The sequence below is a fragment of the Lygodium microphyllum genome, chromosome 5 (genome assembly GCF_053477565.2).
Source record: "Lygodium microphyllum isolate KBCC chromosome 5, Lygodium_microphyllum_v1.1.10, whole genome shotgun sequence".
NCBI lineage: Eukaryota > Viridiplantae > Streptophyta > Polypodiopsida > Schizaeales > Lygodiaceae > Lygodium > Lygodium microphyllum.
The window spans coordinates 5,747,532-5,767,107 of NC_141139.1; the positions used below are offsets into that span (position 1 = coordinate 5,747,532).

General features: G+C 40.9%; 1 protein-coding gene across 2 annotated transcripts in view; it reads left to right on the forward strand.

Annotated features, from left to right (window-relative positions):
- The first annotated feature begins 263 nt into the window (after nucleotides 1–263).
- LOC148035477 (chloroplastic import inner membrane translocase subunit HP30-2-like) overlaps nucleotides 264–19,576 on the forward strand; it is a 34,126-nt gene continuing 14,813 nt past the window's right edge. The window contains exons 1-5 of one of the 2 annotated variants that reach the window (XM_087677431.1): nucleotides 264–742; nucleotides 5,367–5,485; nucleotides 5,578–5,704; nucleotides 5,797–5,942; nucleotides 6,087–6,149. In XM_087677431.1, the coding sequence (XP_087533557.1) occupies nucleotides 449–742; nucleotides 5,367–5,485; nucleotides 5,578–5,704; nucleotides 5,797–5,942; nucleotides 6,087–6,149 (749 nt within the window). In that variant the 5' untranslated portion in view covers nucleotides 264–448. The remainder of the gene's footprint in view (nucleotides 743–5,366; nucleotides 5,486–5,577; nucleotides 5,705–5,796; nucleotides 5,943–6,086; nucleotides 6,150–19,576) is intronic. The other variant, XM_087677430.1, reaches the window with a different exon arrangement.

Genomic DNA, 19,576 nt, shown 5'->3' on the forward strand with positions numbered 1-19,576 from the left:
TGAGGAAGCGAGGGCATAGCCACGAGCTTCTTCCAATTCGAAAAATTTGACACTGAGAGTTTGCCGTGTAGGATCAGCTAGAGTTTGGTGGTTGGGTGTTCATGTTTTCTAACTAAGAAGAGAGATAAAAACACAAAAAGGCTAAAGATGAGAGTGGAAGGGTGGGCGAACCCAAGAACCTTGGGCAGTGGACGTATTGTGAATGAGAGTTGGGTGTTGCCACGTGAGACAAGGATCATCATCCATTCGTCAAATCATCCAGCGCTGCTCCTTTTTGTTGTGTCCTCTTGACTGGTTTTGAATCTTGTTGGAAGGCCAAAACCTCTCACGGATCATCTGAAAGGAAAACAACAGCAGGCTAAGGGTTTTGGTTTGTGCGCGCGCGTCTGCGAGAGAGAGAGAAAGAGAGACGCCCATTCTCGAGCAGGAAGAGAAGAAGAGAACCAGGATGCAGAAAGTGAGGGAGGATGCAGCGTCTCCGTCTCCGTCTCCGTCTCTGCAACAGCGCTTCAAGGAATTGGAAGTCACCGTGAAGTCTCTCCTGCAGGGTCACGCTCTCAACGCATGGCTCCGCCAGCAGTCCGCCCCTGTCGAGGTTGCTGTCACGACTACCTTGAGTGCCTTGCAGGGCGCTGCCCTGGGAGGGCTTATGGGTGTTCTCACTGGGGACATGCGCAATGCCTTCCCTGCACAGTCCCCCGGAATGACCCCTCAGGCCATGGCCTCTTTCCAGCAAGCCCAGGTGCGTACCTTCCCCCATACAAACGATACACACACGTGCACGTCTGCACATGCGCACCCTCACGCCCCTACGTGACCCGACTAAAACAGATTGAACGGATTTCAGAATAAAGAACACCAATGTTGCTCAATTGCGTGAAAAGTAGTGGCGAAATTACTGCCAGCATGCTTGTGTGTGTTCCACAGACCAGCATATATCAAAGTGCATGGGTTCTTCTTTGTGCGTTAAGTTGCCTGTGAGCTGAATACCTTCAGCTGCCTTTGTGCAGTTTGTGTGCGTGTGTGTGTACATCCGTGCACAGAGGGAAGGGATGGAGACTGACCCATTTTACCCCAAGAGTTGTGGTGGGATTGCGTTCAGGACGTGTTGCTTTAGGCCCTGGATGCTATTGGATGAGAGTCTCAACATGTGGAACAAGTATAGTTTCGATGAATGTAAGGGGTGTTTAGTTGCATAGTTACAAATGTTCAATATTCAATGCCCAAGGTCGTTATATGCTTGATTTATGTGCTGAACTAGGTTGATAACCAAGTTTAATTATACTGTTGCACATTTATTTTGGACTAACTGTTAGTCCCTTTCGTCATACCAGAACAGATCTTTATAATGGACCATGGCAGACTTAAGATCTTCATGTGGGCAACTAATGATGGTATACGATGCAACTAGGCATTGACTAATACATGGGATGCATTAGCATTTTGACTCATGGTTTCATAGAATCGTGTGAATAATAGAGATGTATTTGTGATTGACTAGTTGGGCAACTAAAAGTTTGCACCTATCTTTGATTATTTTTGCTTGTATTTGAATCGAATAGTTGAAGTATTGGAACTTGGTTCCAAGTTTTATTCGTGGAACTCAATTATGAAGTACATGGGAATACGTAAACTTTCAATGATACATTGTAGACACAATCCATTGTCATTCCTACGAATTTGAATTTTTAGATTGTGGCAATAGATGGATAGAAGATCCAAATTTTTTAACATATGGTAAGTTTGCATGTGATCAACAAACTTCAGTTTAGTAACATTTGCAGCATGGTTACATGTGTATCATGTGTCATAGGATATCATAATTCTTCTTATATTTGGGGGTTATGCTACAAATTGTTTTTGAAATACATATTTGGACCTTGGCATGCGGGTTGTGCTAGCTTGTTTAACAAATTTACCTCAGCAAAAGTTACTTTGAGGATATTGCGCAAAGTGTTTAGACAAATTCTAATCAAGAAATGGATAATTTTTTTTTAGCTTCAAGAAAGAATGAGAATTTGGGTTACATTTCCAAAATTTTCCAAGGATTATCACTTCAATGATTCTTGGGGAGTCCAAGTAATCAACTTAGGGAGGACATGGTATCAGACAAAGGGTGCACATTGGCTACCCAGTGGCCTACCAAGCCTTACAAAGGCGAATTGAACCACATTGAATTTTGTTTTTGTTTGTTTACTTGTTTTTTCTTTTTGATTGATAGTTAATTTTACGTATGGAACCCCCTCTTAGGTCCAAATTTGGAACCAAAAATGGAGCATAGCTCAGCCCATAATCATCTTAAGGCATCCCACCCAAAGTAGCGAGGGCATTGGGCCAAGGGTGTATGTCAATTGCCCAAGGACCTACAAGACTATGAAGGTGATGGTTATCTTACCAAGGGACCCCAAAGGGAGGTCAATATCCAGAGAGCCCAAGGCATTGGACAAGGGTTGCTCATTGGTTGCGTAGTGGCCTACTAGATCTTGCAAAGGCGATGGTGTCGCTTTGAACCCTTTCTTTTTTATTGAGGTTGCTTGGATCCTATCGAGTATCCATGGTCTTAGGGCAAATAAAACGAATGATCTGTTCCAATACACCACAAAGTAGACAAGCTTTCTTGACCCCTCATGTTCAATTCAAGGGTCATTTGATATCCAAATGTTGAAACCCAGTAAAGGGATGCCAACTTTGTGCAAAACTTTTTGGTGGTGTGGATATGTCTTGCATGAGCACAACATTGTATAGGCCAAAGGGAGAAAAAGAGTAGGCCTTGGCATTTGAGCCGATCCTGTAAAGATATCGAGTCCAATGTCACTTCAATTTGGGGATCCACGGTAGTTTGAGGATGAGGGAGAGTGACAAACCTCCATAGGTCAAAAGTGTCGGCTTGGCATTGCACAACTAGAGAGTTATTGCTCCCATCCAACCTTTTGGAAGTGGGGAGAGAGGGTAGGATGAGCACTTGAACGAGTTGTGCTATAATTGCAAATCTTGGATTGGTGGTCATGGAAGGGAGAATAGGGATAGAATGACATGAATGTGGTTGGGAGTCACCATTGTCTTGGTTCGCCTATTGATTTGCGACACAATCTCTCTTATGATCTCTGTGAGCTTTTTGATGACCCTCATGGTCACGGTGGTTGGAAGGTTTGCCTTCTTGGTCTTGGTCGTCACTTTGGTGGTCTTGAGGTCCTGATGCATCACACAATCCTAGCAATTGTACTGGTCTGCTTCAAAATACTTGCAAAAACACACAAGAAGATGCTGCTGCTTATGTCAACCTGCTGGATGATGATGATGTTAGCCTGTAGCTAATGATTGCCTGGCTGCTGTATGACCTGATTGATGATGTCAGCAATAAATGCAGGCTGGGGAGATGGAAGACTGATCAAATGCAGCAGTGGGGAGAGAGCTGGCTGCAAAATGCAGGGTTTAAAGGCTGCTGGTACAGAAAATGCAGCAGTTGAAGACCCTGCTGGATGAAAATGCAGCACTGCAGCCATGGAAGGATGTTGCCCAGCAGTATACAGCTGTGAGAAGAGCTGCACTTTGAATTTTGGTCACATTGGCCTCCCACCTTTGCGAATGATACCGTGTGAGGGTGCAGCAGAGAAGAACAAGAACTCAAAGTAAGATGAGATGGAGACCAGAAAAATGCAGTAGAATCAAAGGAACCAAACTGATTGAACACGAGGGTACAAGGCATGCAATCTGTCAGCCCCTACACACAGCATGGAGCATTGCTGAGGGTGCGAGGCACATGGTAGGAGATGGATACTTTGATGATGAGGGAGGGAACAGGCTGGACTGATGATATAAAAAACGGGGGAGTGGGGGGCTGTAATAAATAGGTGATGCTTGAAGAATTAGCCGACTTGCAGCTAGCCATACAGGTCAGTGAAACTAGCATTCATTCTCAGATAGGGTGGTAAATAACTTGATTAAGCACTAATTACAAATAGTAAATAAATCACACAAACTGAAATGCACACTTTACCACTTTAATCTTGGACAATGGATAGCTCGTTGGCCTTAAAACTAGTGCCCTTTGTGGTATTCTTTAGCTTTTATTGCAAGTGGATGGAGTACAATCGAGATTCTCTAATCTCCTTCACTAATCCAAGTGCCTCTTGTTAAAATTGACCATCAAGCTTTCAAACCAATTTGCCCCTTGGTTTGCTTGGCGATTGGCCGTCACCTTGTTACTTGAAAAACAAATTAAGTCCCAAATTTGAGATGGACTGGTTGGCATTTCAAATCTCCTTGGAATTCTTTAATTTTCAATTGTTGGAATTGAAGTCTTAGGCCTTCAATTCTAAGCACGCATCTTGAGGTGGCTATCAAACCCTAATTTCTACTATAAATTAAGGTTTACAATATAGATTTTTCAATATCTCCATCTTTGATGACTCAAATGGTTGGATTTTACTAAGATAACTTGAGAGATGGTTGTAGGATGAGAGAGGATGCTGAAGAGCGGCAAAATTTAGAGTTTCATTGTGAGAAAGGCTGAAAAACTGTTGTTGCCCTGCTCAAACAGCCATGAAGGACCACTAGAAAGGTTGTTGCCCCCTCTTGTATGTTGTCACTTGTATCAAAAGGACCTTGGGGTGTTGTCACCTCCACTTAGAGGGCTCCAAACAACTATCAGATGCAATAGGATTGGTCCTTGGTGGCTGCAAATCACATCAACAACATCTCCTTGCTCTATAACAGCCTCCTTCTCTCTCATAATGATTGGGTATCTATCGCTAGTTCTTAGCTCTTAGATCGGCATTAAGTAATTATTTAATGCCTAGTCTCTAATGTCACCCCGCTGATATTAGTGGCCATTAAATTAGTCTAGGCCAAAATCTAATACTAGGTACCACCTAGTAACGATCAAACACAACTTATTACAACTTTCGCCTTTGGCTTTAACTCATATTTCGGGTCTTGGGTTTGACACTATGAAATGATCAACTTGCACCTCACATGTGGAAGTCACATTAGCACATTTGATTAACTTTTAATCAAATGCTAAGAAAAGCAATAAAATTGCATGTCCTTGTGATAGGTTGGACTATTCAAAAATTGCAGCCTGGCCACCCAGATTGTAGGTTTGCCTCCCCTAAGGCTATTATGGGAAAGTATGAGAAAGAACAAAGACCTGTCCATTGTTAGCTTACACTGAATGATTTGTAGGAAATTGATTGATTTGATTGGGTCAATAGGACTCTTTAGAGTTCCGTGGCTAGTTTTAATCTCAATCTCTGCTGTTTTGTTTGACAGGCTTTCCAGTTATCGTAAATGAATCTAAGTATTCTGTGATAGAAATGGGTTGCCATTTATGTACATTCACATTCTTATATTTTGGTTGCTGTCAGGCTTTGGCAGGTGGTCCTCTAGTTCAAGCTCGAAACTTTGCAGTAATGACAGGTGTAAATTCAGGAATATCATGTGCAATGAGAAGAGCTCGTGGTGGCGTGGAAGATGTTCAGACCAGGTCTACACATATTCTGTTTCATGTTAAGATATGGGAGTTTTCATCCTTAATAATAATAGCTAAGATTTCTTGTTCTGGGTATCTCGTTGCAGCATGGTAGCTGCCTTTGGATCTGGGGCTATGTTCTCTATCGTCAGTGGCGTGGGTGGCCCAAATGTGGCATCCAATGCAGTTATGACAGGAGCCTTTTTTGCTCTCATTCAAGGAGGCATGCATAAGGTGTGCCTTTCTTGAATGTTTTTGATGCTCCAATAATTAGGATTGAAAGGTCGGTAGCTTGCTTTATATCATGCTCGTGTTTATCTCTACAGCTTGGTAAACTTGCCCAACCTCCACCAGATGATGCCTACTATTTGAGGGGGAAGGGAATATTGCAGAATTTGGGCCTGGAACGCTATGAAAAGAATTTCAAGAAGGGGCTTCTTACAGACAGCACCTTGCCACTTCTCAATGATAGGTCTGCTATTTACTTCAGCTGATTCTGAAATTATTGTACTTCTGCACCTAATGTGTCTATGTTCCATTGAAACTGCAAGCATTCACATCTGATGTGTGGTGGAAACTTGAAAGGTTCTTAATTTAGAGACTTGATCTGTTGCAGTGCATTACGAGATGTCAAAATTCCACCTGGACCAAGGCTTCTGATTCTAGACTATGTTAAAAGGTGGGCTGAAATTTGGGTGTAAAGATGCCATAAAGTATATTGATATGGTTTGCTTTTTTCCAGTATTAAAATTTCAGTTCCTATCATTAAGATATGTAGTGCTAAACACTTTAAAGAAAATATAATCTTTTTTGTGGAAGCTTTTACTGGAGAGTTCATGATCATAATTTGAGATGCTTGGACAGAGATATGTTCTTTTTACACACGGAGTGTATATTTTTAGTTTAGTTTTGAAGGATATTTTTTGGTTCCCCAAACAGTTATATTGTTCTCAAAATTTTGACTTTCTTGTGTTTACTCCATAGATATCTAGGAGTTCAAGCTTAAAACTTCTTGATGACCTATATGCTATGAACATTCTTTGTTGGTCTTTTAAAATGTTCCATTCTTACCTACAAATATAAGAGACCATACTTGAAACATTCTTTGCAATATGGGCTTTGTCACACTTCTTTCAATTGGATTCAAGATCACATGGACATAGCCAATGTCTTACAGGGTTTGATCAGCTTGTTAATTACTTCACATTAGGCTATCCAAGCATTGGCAAGATGAACATGGACATAATTGAAAATATCTCAATAGTCAATAACAGTGTTGCTCTAACCATACTTGTTGTAAACGAGTTGAACATAGTTCTTATGCACTATGCTTGCAATCATTCCATATACTACCTAGCTCTGTACCTTGTAGCTCGACTCGAGTAGGTTGAATTGCTTCAATTACTCTTTTGGTGAGTATGTGTATCATGAATTTTGAATGCTTGGGAACATTTTCCTATTTGGATTAGTAGCCACTAAAATATATGATGATTGTTTGGTGAAATTTCTCTTCCAAAGGAAGGTAGAATAGTAGAATCACTACGATCATTGATGTTTTGTCTTTTTTAAAAATGTCTCTTTTAAGGGAAGGTCTAGTGGTTGGATCATCAATAGCAATTGTTTATCATCAAATGTCTCTTTTAAGGGAAGGTCTAGTGGTTGGATTGTCCTTGTTGAGGGGAGGGGCGTTTTATTGATGTTGCTCACATACCTTGAATTGCTTATCCCAAGAAGCAAGCTCAAGTATAGACAAGAGCCATAAACCCTTGTCAAGTTAGGTGGAGCTCTTACATGTTCATGACTTGAGGTTGGAAGATATTAAGCAGCTTGACAAGCCATTTGATTTTGACATGTCAAGTGAAAAATGTGGATGAGTAGAATATCTAATTTTAGTGAAAAGGGTTGGTACATTCTTCCAATCACTAGTCTGTGACACTTATCGTGTTCCTCCTATGTTTTGGCATGAATGCTCCCTTATCTCATAGGCACCTTTTCCCTTCTAGTTGGAGAAGGGTTTTTTTCCTCATGTGGACACCCATTAGTGGTGTGGTACTTAGTACCTTAGGGATTGTACTTTCATTAATTCTTACATAGTGGATGTGACCTTCCAACACTCTTCTCTCTTGTTGTTCACTTGTTCACTTTAAGTTTGTGTGAGTGTGTGCATCTTGTTGAATCCTAACCTAACAGTGGTACCAAAGCATACATTTCAGCCGTCGCTATCACAGCCTAAGTTGCCGTTGAGCCTTGTGCTTGGCTGCTCTTCTCCTTGCTTGTCATCAATGCTTGGTTGCCTGCTGTGTTCTCTGACCCGCCCCCGACAGTCTTGTGCTGAGTTGATAGGTCCAGTAGCTGACGAGACAGCCTGGACAGCATCTGCTCACACATCACTTGTTCTGGCAGCAACTGATGTGACAGCCCCTGACCTGCTCTGTCATCCCTGTGTCGCTCTCGTCAGATCTTGACAACAGCCTGCATTTGTATCGTCAAACCGTCGCCTCCAAGTCTGCAGCAATTGATGTGACAGCCCCTGACCTGCTCTGTCAGCTGTGTGTTGCTGTTGTTAAATCTTGTCGACAGCTTGTATTCGTATGGTCAAACCATTGTCTAAGTCTGCTGCCCTGCCATGTGAAATCCATCATGTATCAGTCCGTAGCTTGCACCACATCATTGACAGCCTGACAACCTTCACGAACAATTGCCCATAGGCCGTTTTCAGCCTGCACACGTGGTTCTATTTGCTCGACACAATTTTTGAATTAAAATATTCAGCTTCAAACCTTAATCAGCATTTAGACCCATTAAATTGTTCTTGTTCGCATACGGTGCCCCTGTGAAGTACAAACTTTGGGGATTTCTCATCAAATCCAATATTTTCCCAAATTTCTTCCAAAATTTTTGGGCTTTTGCTTGAATATCTCAAATCTCATAAACAATTTGGAGATTTTGGATTTCATGCACAAAAAATTGCTTGATTTTGTGCCAAAATTTGGGGTTTTTTACATTTGGCTTCAATTTCACCAAATTTCATTGATCAAATTTGAGGCTTTTTTGAAGTTTTCCCAAATTCATTGACATTGAGGCCAACTATACCTTCTACATTGACATTTGTGCACATTGGAATTTTTTCAGCTGAAAATTCTTTGTCCACACCATCAAATTTTTAAAAAATTGCGAGTTTTTGGTATTTTCTTTGCTTTATCTTTGTGTTGCAATTGCATTTTTACTTTGGACAGCAGCTAGTTATAGAGAAGCCAAAAATTTCAGCAAACAATGGTTGGGTGAAATGATTTGCTCAACATGTTTGGGGACTTAGATAAATTAGATTGTGGTTCGGAAATTAGGTATGTAGGCCCTACTACATAGAATGTCACAATTTCTTTTGGCTCATCCACAATCACCAGTGGATCTTCAGTTGTAGCTTCTCCTGCACCTTTCACAGTAGATTAGTTGAGATGGGACAAGCGTGATGCCCAAGCTCATTCTTTGATTGCACTTTTGTACAGGAGACAAGTTATCCTGCATTTTCAATTCTGCACAATAGCCAAGGACGCTTGGGATAATTTTGCCTCATTGTATTAGGTGCGTAATGAGGCATCTTGTGGCCTATTTGTGTAAGCAGCTTGAGATGGAGCACATGATAGAGGAGTGATTCTGTGGATGCCTACATTACATGTGCCAAGGACATTAGTGAGCAGCTTGCTAACATTGATAAAATCATTCCGGATGCATCTCTTGTATCTATGGGCTTGGTTGGTCTACTTGATACTTATTTAAGTTTTGCCACTACACTCGGTTCACTTGCAAAAGGAGACGCTAATGCTTACACATTTGATGCATTGGTATCACTATTGTTGTAAGAAGAGCAATCAAGGCTGAATCACTCTAATATAAATATGGATAATCAAGCATTTGAAGCCAGCCATTGTAATGAAGGCAAAACAATTTCTTCTACGGATTCAACCACTAAGGATGATGGTGCTAAGAAAAAGAGGTATAATTATTGTAGGAAGAAGGGGCATGTAATTGAAGAATGCAGAAAGAGGATGACAAGTGAAAAGAAAAAACAATCAGGCATGATTGCTGATGAAAATTCAGCAAATGCAAAGGATGCAAACGCACATATGGCAAGCTTGGACATTGGTCAGTCTTATGTCTTTATTGTGCGTTGTTTGTATGATCCTTCTTCACATAAGCATGGCCTTTTAGTTGCTGAAAATTGTAGCACTTGGTATTTTGACAATGACGCTTCTAAGCACATAACGTCTTTTTGTGACTTGTTTGTATCATATGCAAATGTACAAAAGGGGGGATTAGTTGTACGTGCCAACAATGTTTTATATGCCATTCAAGGCATTGGTTAGATTTTCATTATCGGAGTGGATGGGAAAACTATCATGCTTGAAAAGGTCTTGTATGTGCTAGACATAAAGAAAAACTTGCTTTCAGTTTTAGCCATTGCATATGTTGGTTTTGTGGTCAAATTCCACATGGATTATCGGCTTGATTTATATGAGAGGAGAGTATCAGAGGATGCATTACATGTTTATGCTAGCATTGTGGATGACATTGAGTTATGGCATGCTCGGTTTGGTCATCTTAATTATGGGAATTTGCTATGCCTAATAAGTAAAAATATGGTGCTCAATCTCCCTATGTTAAAAGCACCTACTCACAATGTATGTGAAGGATGTGTACTTGGCAAAATGCATTGTGCTTTTTTATTTAAGGGTGGTACTATGCATGTTGATAAAAAATTACAGCTTGTGCATAGTGATGTTTGTGGCCTCATGCATGTCAAAAATAGAAGGATATTTGTACTTTGTTACCTTTATTGATGACATAACTTGTCATTATTGGGCATATGCTTTGAAGAACAAATCCGAAGTGTTTGCATGCTTTAAAACTTTCTTGGCTTGGTTGAAAATGGCAATGGGGTGGATGCAAGTTGATTACACTACGTACTGATCGGGAGGGGGGCATATATGTCATTGGAGTTCAACTTCTCCTTGGCTGAAAGGGGCATTATCCACGAGTGTACTATGGCCTACACACCTCAATAAAATAGTGTGGTTGATAGAAAAATCACACTTTGATGGAAATGACATGTTATATGTTGTCAATAAGCTACCCCCAAAAGTTTTGGCTTGATGCTATCATGTGTGCAGTGTATGTGTTGAATCGCAGCCCAACCAAAGCATTGGCTGATTGTACGCATTATGAGGCTTGGAATGGTTGGAAACTTGTGGTTTCACATATTTGTGTCTTTGTTTGTTTGGCAGATGCTTTAGTGTTACAAACACGAATACATAAATTGGAAGACAAGGTTGTCAAATGCATCTTTATTAGTTATAGTGCAGAAAGTAAAGGGTACCGCTTGTACCAATCCTCCATCAACAAGATTTTTGTTAGTAGAGATGTGGTATTCGTTGAACATGTTGGTCAACCCTTCGTGGATTGCAAAAATCAGCCCAATGTGGGGCATATAGACATGTTTGACAGTTTTTGCCTTTATTTCAACAAGGTGGACTTGATTTTGGTCAATTTCAGCAACCTATTGAGGGTTTACAGCAGCAAACACATGCTGAACAGTAGCATGATTTTCAGCCCATTGATCAAGACATTGCAGATTATGAAGTGGTCGATGAGAGGGCTGTTATTTGGGAAGCTAAAACAGTCTCTAGATGGCTGTTAAAAACATTATGGGACAACAAACAACTTGTTCCTCTTCCCGGTAGAACTAGGGCAGTGACTTGCCATGCACAGGGTAACTAGGTTGCGTAGGCACTTGTAGCTACTACATGCAATGAAGAACTTGTTTCTTTACATGATGCTTTACAAAATGAACATTGGATGGCAGCAATCAGAGTTAATCTCTGTTTATAAAAATGACACATGGGACCTATATGACTGGTCTGTTGGCAAGTGTGCTATAGGCACTAAGTGGATTTACAAATTAAAGTGCAAGTTTGATGGTAGCATTGATCGCTACAAGGAACGTCTTGTTGCCAAAGGGTATGCCCAACAATGTGAGATTGGCTATGATGAGATGTTTGCATCCACTTTACTCATGACCACCATTTGTAGTGTCATTGCTTTGGTTGCTTGTTTTGATTGGCATGTGCATTAGTTGGATGTGAAAACCCCTTTTCTGAATGGTGTTCTTCATGACGAGATTTATGTTACTCAACCTCTTGGCTTTGTTCAGAAAGGGTCAGATAGCAAAGTGTGCCGTTTGCATAAGGCCCTCTATGGTTTAAAGCATGCACCTAGGGCATGGTATGAGAAAATACATGCGTACTTGATTGCTCTTGGTTTTAGTAATTTACACATTTAGAGCATACTTTATGTCCACAAAGATAGGGACAGTCTCTTGATTCTCATTGTTTATGTGGATGATGTGTTATTGACTGGACCTCATGAGACACATATTTCAGCTTTAAATGTTGAATTGTAGCATGCTTTTGATGTAACAGATCTTGACCAGTTACACAACTATCTTGGCAGAGTTAATTGCAGTTGAGGGGGGCATTATTTTGCAGTAGTCTAAGTACATTGGGCAGCTCCTTGAGCGTTTTTAGATGCAAGACTGTAAGCCTATCTCTACTCCTGTTGAGACAAGCCATAGGTTACACCAGAGGATACAAGAGAACCTTTTGATGCTTCTCTTTATGAGTAGGCTATTTGCTATTTATTGTACTTGTGTAATACACGGTCGGATATTCAGGGGTCTCTCAGTTGGCACACGCTTAATGCACAACCCTGGTACTACACATTGGCAAGTAGTTAAACGTGTCTTGTTATCTCAAAGGCACTCAAACATTGGGCCTTTTTTATCCTAAAGGCACTACTCTTTGCTTGCATCCCTTTACAAACAGTAATTGGGTTGGTTGTTTTGACACAAGGGTGTCCACTAGTGGTAATTGTTTCATGCTTGGTGATTCATGCATTTCTTGGCTAAGCAAGAAGTAGCCTATAGTAGCCACGTCTAGTTGTGAAGTTGAATACGGGCATCATTCACAGCTACATTGAAATGTGTATGGCTCATATGCCTTTTGGTCGATCTTTGTGTGGGACAGCAATCAACCACTCCTATCTTCATTGACAGCCAGAGTGGCATGGCAACTGCGAGAAATCTAGTTTTTCATGCTCGCACTAAGCACATTGAGGTTGTTGGGAATAAAGGGCCATCGTGTCTTTTATATGTGCACAGGTGTGAACACACCCTTAGCACATTTGGACTCATATATATATATCTATCTAAAAACCTAAAGAGGTACACTTGTCGTTGTACCCAAGAACATCGTGCTCACTCTCCTCTCTACTTTGCACACATACACACACACACACACACTCTCTCTCTCTCTCTGTGTGTGTCTCTCTGTTATGTGAAAGCATTGCGTATCTCAATCCTCGTGCTGTCTTAACAAATTGGTATCAGAGGAGGCAAGGAGTGTACGCTTCTTGAGATGTAACAGGTCGTAGGCTACATGAGACGTGGTTGAGGCGACTGGCAAGCTCAGGCCACATGCTGCAAGAAACAATCGAAGGCTAGTAGGCAAGTTGTGAGGTCATGGGCTATAGAAGGTGGGCTGTTGGAGAGTAGGCGATAGTTGCTGCAGGTCGACAAGGCAGCGGTCGTGGCATAGGGAGACAAGGTAGGCAGCAGGCGACTTGTAGCTGTGTGACGGGGGCGCGACAGGGCAGTTGACCAGGCGCAGGCGTGGACAGTCGACAGGCGACTGTCGACTGCATGACAACCAGTCGACGGGTTGTAGGTGCCAGATGAGAGAGATGGCGCTACAATCGGACAAAGTGAGCTGACGATACATGCTGATAGGTCAACGCGTCGAGTCCGAGTCTCAACGGACGGACTCTTTTTTTGTCATTTTTTGTCAAATTCTTGAAATTTTGTCTTCTCCCCTTTTGCTGGGCATTCATATGCACAAGCACAATGTGCAATTTTGACCAAAAAATTAGGGCTTTTACAGGATTTGGGAACCTTAATGCAAAATTGGACAATCAGACTCAAAAATTGCAAAATCTGTGCACATTTGCTCGAGAATTTTGGGGCTTTTCACATTTTAGTGAAATTTTTTCAATTTCACTGTAATTTGTGTGCACCGGACCCGAGAAATTTGGGGATTTGTCCAGATTTGATGCAAGCAAGACACAATAGTAGTATTTGTCTCAGAAATTGTAAGGATTTGTGACATTATGCCTGCGAGATTTGGGGGTTTCATGTACATGCAAGAATTGGGCTGAAATTTACCCAATTTCTTGATATTGATGCACATTGGACCTTGTGCAATTTGGGGCTTTTGCTGTTTGGGCGAAATTCGTGCGCCATTTGGTCATTTTGTGTACATGCAGGCTTAATTCCATGCAATTTGGACATCTAGAACTTGAAAAAATTTGGGGGTTTTGCTGAAATTGCTCTATTTTGGCAAAATTGGGAGAGATAGTGCAGATGTATGGTTGATGCTTCGAGCACAAAAATTTTGGGCCTTTTCACCGTGCGTGTCAAATTTTGTGCCCGTGGGTGCATGTACAACAGAAATTGCAGCTAAAATTTGGGACTTCTCATGTAATGTGATGTATTTGTCCTTGGAACAGCTATAATCAGTTGTGGAGTGCTGTAGCTCAAGGTTTAGTGCTTCTGAAAATTTATTTGCAGGTCTGAAATTTCTGCTTTTATGTGGTTATTTATTGCTGGTTGGTACTTGTTTGTATCTTGATTGCTTGTTGACAGTTTGGGCATGCATTTGCTGAAATTTTTGGTCACATTTGGATTGAAAATCATGGTTGGCAGCAGTGACAACTGTCATCTTATGCACATTAAGAAGCTTGAAGGAGCACATAACTTTGCAATATGGCAAAAACAGTGCTATAATATCCTGTTGCAGAAGAAGCAGGCAAAGCCTAAGACCAAAGGGCAAAGCCCGCAAATATGGAACATGAAGACTGGGATGAGTTAAATGAGCTTGCACACTCAACTATCGAGCTATCGATTTCTGATTCCTTGTTGTTTAACATTGAAGGTTTGGATTTTGCCTATGCTATTTGGACTCGATTGGAAGAATTGTATGTACAGAAGAGTGCCGCAAGCAAAGTTTATTGGCTAAAAAAGCTTATGGATTTGCGTATGAAAGAGAGTATATCAATGTCTACTCACTTGAGTGAGTTTAACTCCATTTTTAGCCAGCTGGTTGCCTTGAAGTTGATGATTGATGAGGAATTTAAGGCTACTTTCTTGCTTTGTACTTTGCCAAGGAGTTGGGATACATTTAGGATTGCTATGAGCAATTCTAATGTGATCCTTTTGTATGCTTATGTAGAGAGTGCTCTACTCATGGAAGAAATGAATTGGCAGAACAATGCATCCAGTAAGTTTTCCAGTGCTTTGCATACTAGGGGTAGATCACAGTAGACAGGCAAATCTGATAGCAAGAGACGTAGTAAATAGCGTGGTAAGGATGTTGAATGCTATCATTGTGGCAAGAAGGGTCACTTTAAATGTGGCTGCTACAAATGGAAGAAAGAGAAAGGAAAGGGCAAGAAGACAAATGATAGTAAGGAAGAGAAGAAAGAGAGTTAGCCTAAAAAGAGCAGTGTCAAAATTGAAAAAGTGAATGTAGTCACTCATGACAGTGAGAGTAGCAATGACGTACTCTTTGTCTCTTTATACTTTAGTACACATGCTTTACTTACAGATACAGATAATGACATGCATACTTGGATTCTCAATTCAGGTGCTTTCTTTCATGTCACCCCTCATCGTGAGTGGTTCTCAGACTATACATGGAGTCGACATGGTGTTGTCCATCTTGGGGACAACTATGCATGTGACATTGCAGGTATTGGCAGTGTGCAGTTGCAGTTGCAGTTGCAGTTTCAGTTTCAGTTTCAGTTTCAGTTTCAGCATGGTTCTATCTTCACACTTCAGTATGTACGGCATGTACCTCAGCTCAAGAAGAGCTTGATTAGCACAGGGTAGCTAGACGATGATGGATTTCATACCACCTTTGGTGATGGGAAATGGAAGATCTGTAAGGGATCTAGAGTGATTGCCAGAGGTTGTAAAAGTGATACCTTGTATCCTCTCCATGTATCTAGTGTGAGTGAACATGTTGTTGCCGTGATCAAGTAGCCAAGTGTTTCTTTGTGGCATGGCCGGTTGGAACACATAAGTCAAATTGGAATGAAAGTGATTTCTCGTTTGGGTTACTTGCCTTGTCTTTGTTATGCTGATTTTGAGCATTGTGATCATTGTGTTTATGGTAAACATGTATAGCCATCTCATAAGAAGTCTCTTTTACTGAAATCTTCTCCTCTAGAGTTAGTACATTCCAATGTATCTCAGATGCCATTGTTGATGATGCTACACGAAAGGTATGGGTTTACCCTATTCGTAGCAAGGATGAAGTGCTAGACAAGTTTAAAAAATTATTGGCATTGGTTGAGAATTAGACTGATAAGACACTTAAGTGTCTTCGCTTTGACAATGGTGGAGAATATGCGTCCAAGGTCTTTCAAGCATTTTGTGACAGCAAAGGGATAAGGAGGGAGCTCACTGCTCCTCATAATCCACCCCAAAATGGAGTTGCAGAGCGTATAAATCGGACCATATAGGATAAGGTCCGTACGGTGCTGTCTCATGTTGCTTTATCTCATGGTTTTTGGGCAGAGGCTATTATGATAGCCGTACACTTGATTAATTGATCACTAAACAAGTCTTTTGGGAGAGGAAAGTTCCTCAAGAAGGGTGGTCAGGCAAGCCACCTTCGTATGCACACTTGAAAGTGTTTGGCTGCGAAGCATTTGTGCACATACATAAGGAAAAATGCAATAAACTTGAGCCAAAGTCCTGTAAATGTATTTTCCTAGGATATGGTGATGAAGGTAAAATGGGGTATAGATTGTTATGGGATCCCGCGAAAAGGAAAGTAGTATGCAGCAATGATGTTATCTTCTGGGAAAATTGCATGTATAAATAGCCCGAAAAGACTGACGAGGTTCGTAGGGTTGTATTTCGGGAAGAAATACGTGTCCATTGTACATCATCAAATACCTGTGTAAATGAACCTGTAAATGCAGAAAATAATGCTACGAACGATCACCCAGCTATTGCTCATAATGATGAGCCATTGGATGTGCAGGAACAGCCAGGACAACAAGGTGTTAATGCCGATTTGCAGGTTGAAATGCCACGACAGCAAGCCGAAAATGGAAATTTGCGGGAACAGCCAACAAACAATGATCACTGGGTTATGAGATCGTCTAGGGCTACTAGACAACCTGACAGATTCGTTCTTAATGCAAACATTGTGGCTGATTATGTTATGATGACAAAGCTGTGGTGAATTGTCTTGCTTTAAGGAAGCAATGGACAGACAGGATAGCAAGAAATGGTATAAAGCCATGTTGTTAGAGATGGAATCTCTTGAGAAAAATGGCACTTGGGACTTGGTGCAGTTGCCGAAAGGGTAGAAAACCCTTCCATGCTAATGGGTTTACAAGATGGTCACTTTTGGTTCCTCGCCTAAGTACAAAGCAAGATTGGTTGCGAAGGGGTACAAGTAGGAACATTGAGTTAACTTTGATAAGATTTTCTCTCCTGTAGTCAAGATGACTACATTGAGAACCATTTTGGGCTTGGCTGCAACTGAAGATATGGAGCTCATACAGATGGATGTTAAGACTGCATTCTTACATGGTGATCTGCATGAAGACATATATATGCAGTAGTCTGTAGGGTTTGTGGCAAAAGGGAAAGAGAAGATGTTATATAAACTTAAAAGGAGTTTTTATGGGCTGAAACAAGTACCAAGAGAATGGTATTATAAGGTGATATATTTATGCAGTCTCAAGGTTTTCATAGAGGTCAAGTGGATCACTGCTTGTATACCAAGAAGGCCGCAGATGACAGCTTGATTATCTTGGTGCTGTATGTTGATGACATGTTGATGCCTTGGACTCACTGAAGCAAAGTCTTCATGGTAGCTTTGTCATGAAGGATCTTGGTGATGCAAATTACATTCTTGGCATGCGAATACTCAGAGATAGGTTAAAAGGATTACTCTATTTATCTCAGCAAGAGTATGTCTCCAAAGTTTTGCAGCGTTTCAATATGGAGGGGGAGAAAACAATTGGGATTCCATTGTCTCCATATGTGAAACTCGGTGCAAAGGACAAACCTATATTTGATGATGAGAAGGTTGAAATGGCCAAGATACCATATGCTTCAACTGTTGGCAGTTTGATGTATGCTGTCATGAGGACATATATTTTTGAAACCTCACTTAACATGTGGATTATTTTCTAATTACATGATTAAATAAATGTTGCACATGTGAGGTGCAACTGGGGTTAAAGTAAATTTATGAGCTCAGAACCCGAAGAAATCATGGGATGTCAAAGACAAAAGCTGCTATAAGTTATGCCGCGCAGGTACTTGGTGGTATCTGGTGCCAGTTGTTAGCCTAGGTCATCCATTTGGCCATAAGTGTCAGTTGGTGACACTAGAGATGTGGCGCTTAATGGTACCTAACGCCAATCTAATGGTCAAAGATGATGTAGAGACACTCGGGAATGGAAGTTGCCTAGCCAATTTAATTATTGGCCAATCAGATTATTTTTCAGGGCACCGAAATAATTATTAGATTAATTTTCAGTATTTTTAAGACTGAAATCTAATATTTAATTATGGAAAATGCTAGAAAAACCATTTGGGAAGGTTGCCACTTGTGAAAAATGCTCATGCAAGACTAAAAAACGTCTTTAGAGGCTGGAGAGAGGCATTTCTATAAATTCAGCCTGCAAGAGAGAGGGAGGGGAGGCTACTGGTCTGATTTGCAGCCATTGGAGAACTTTCTGAGGCAGCCAAGGGCAAAAGAAGACTAATGAATAGCAAGAGACAACATCTACAGGCTGTTGAGGTAGGGAAGCAGTAGTAAATGACTAATTTTCTTCAGTTCTTTGTATCTACATGCTGTTGTGGAGGGCAGTAGTTGCAGTTGACTGATTTTCAGTCATTCTTCGCGACAAAACTCTGAATTTTCTCTCTCTACAGCTTTTCCTCTCATCTTTCAGCCATTTCACAGCCTTGCTTTGAAGATCTCAGCATTTGGATCCTTGGAGGCTAAGAAATTTAAGATTTCTTTGTTGTAAACCCTAATTTATGTTGTATTAGGATTTAGCAGCAGTCTCGAGAAGCGTGGCAGAAATTGGAAGCTCCAAGGCTTGGATTCAATAGGACTGAAGGTGAATATCAGCTTAATTCAGTTGGAGGACTAGCCAGCTATTGAATTTGGGGCATTTTCATTGTCCATGAAGTAGGTGAAGGCCAATTGAGTGCCTGAATCAAGAGGCAAAATAGATTGAAGACTTGTTGATCACTTTGGACAGCAAGGGGAGTTGAAATACCGAAAAAGATTGGGAGAATCCCATTGTAAATTAACTTTTTCTTCAATAAAGCTAAAGAAATACCAAAAGGGACGCCAATTTTGTTGCCAATCAGGTGTGCATTGTCCAAGATCAGTAGGTAAATTTGTATTTTCAAATTTGCATTTATTGTTTGCTGCTGTAATTAAGTTATAATCAGGGATTTACCACCCCATCCACGAAAGGAAGGTTGGTTACATATGCTATGGTTGCTACACGTGGGAGTGGTTAGCAGATACATGGCAAAACCTGGTAAAAAGCATTGGGAAGCAATGAAAGATGTTATGAGATACCTCAAAGACACAAAGGATCTGTGCATTTGCTTTGGAAAGCAGAAGACATCTGTTGTTGGCTTTACGGATGCAGACTATGCTGGTCATGCGGATTGCAGAAAGTCTACTTCTGGGTATGTTTTTATATTTATAGGAGCAGCAGTGTCTTAGATCTCTAGGCTACAAAAGTGTGTTGCATTGTCTACTACAAAGGTAGAGTATGTGGCTGCCACTGAGGCATGCAAGGAGGCTTTATGGCTTTCACGTTCGGTGGGAGAGCTTGATATTATAGAATTACCTGTTCTCCATTGTGATAGTCAGTTGCTATCATGCTAGCATAGAATCCTGTCTTTCATGCAAAGATGAAGCATATACAGGTGAAGTACCACTT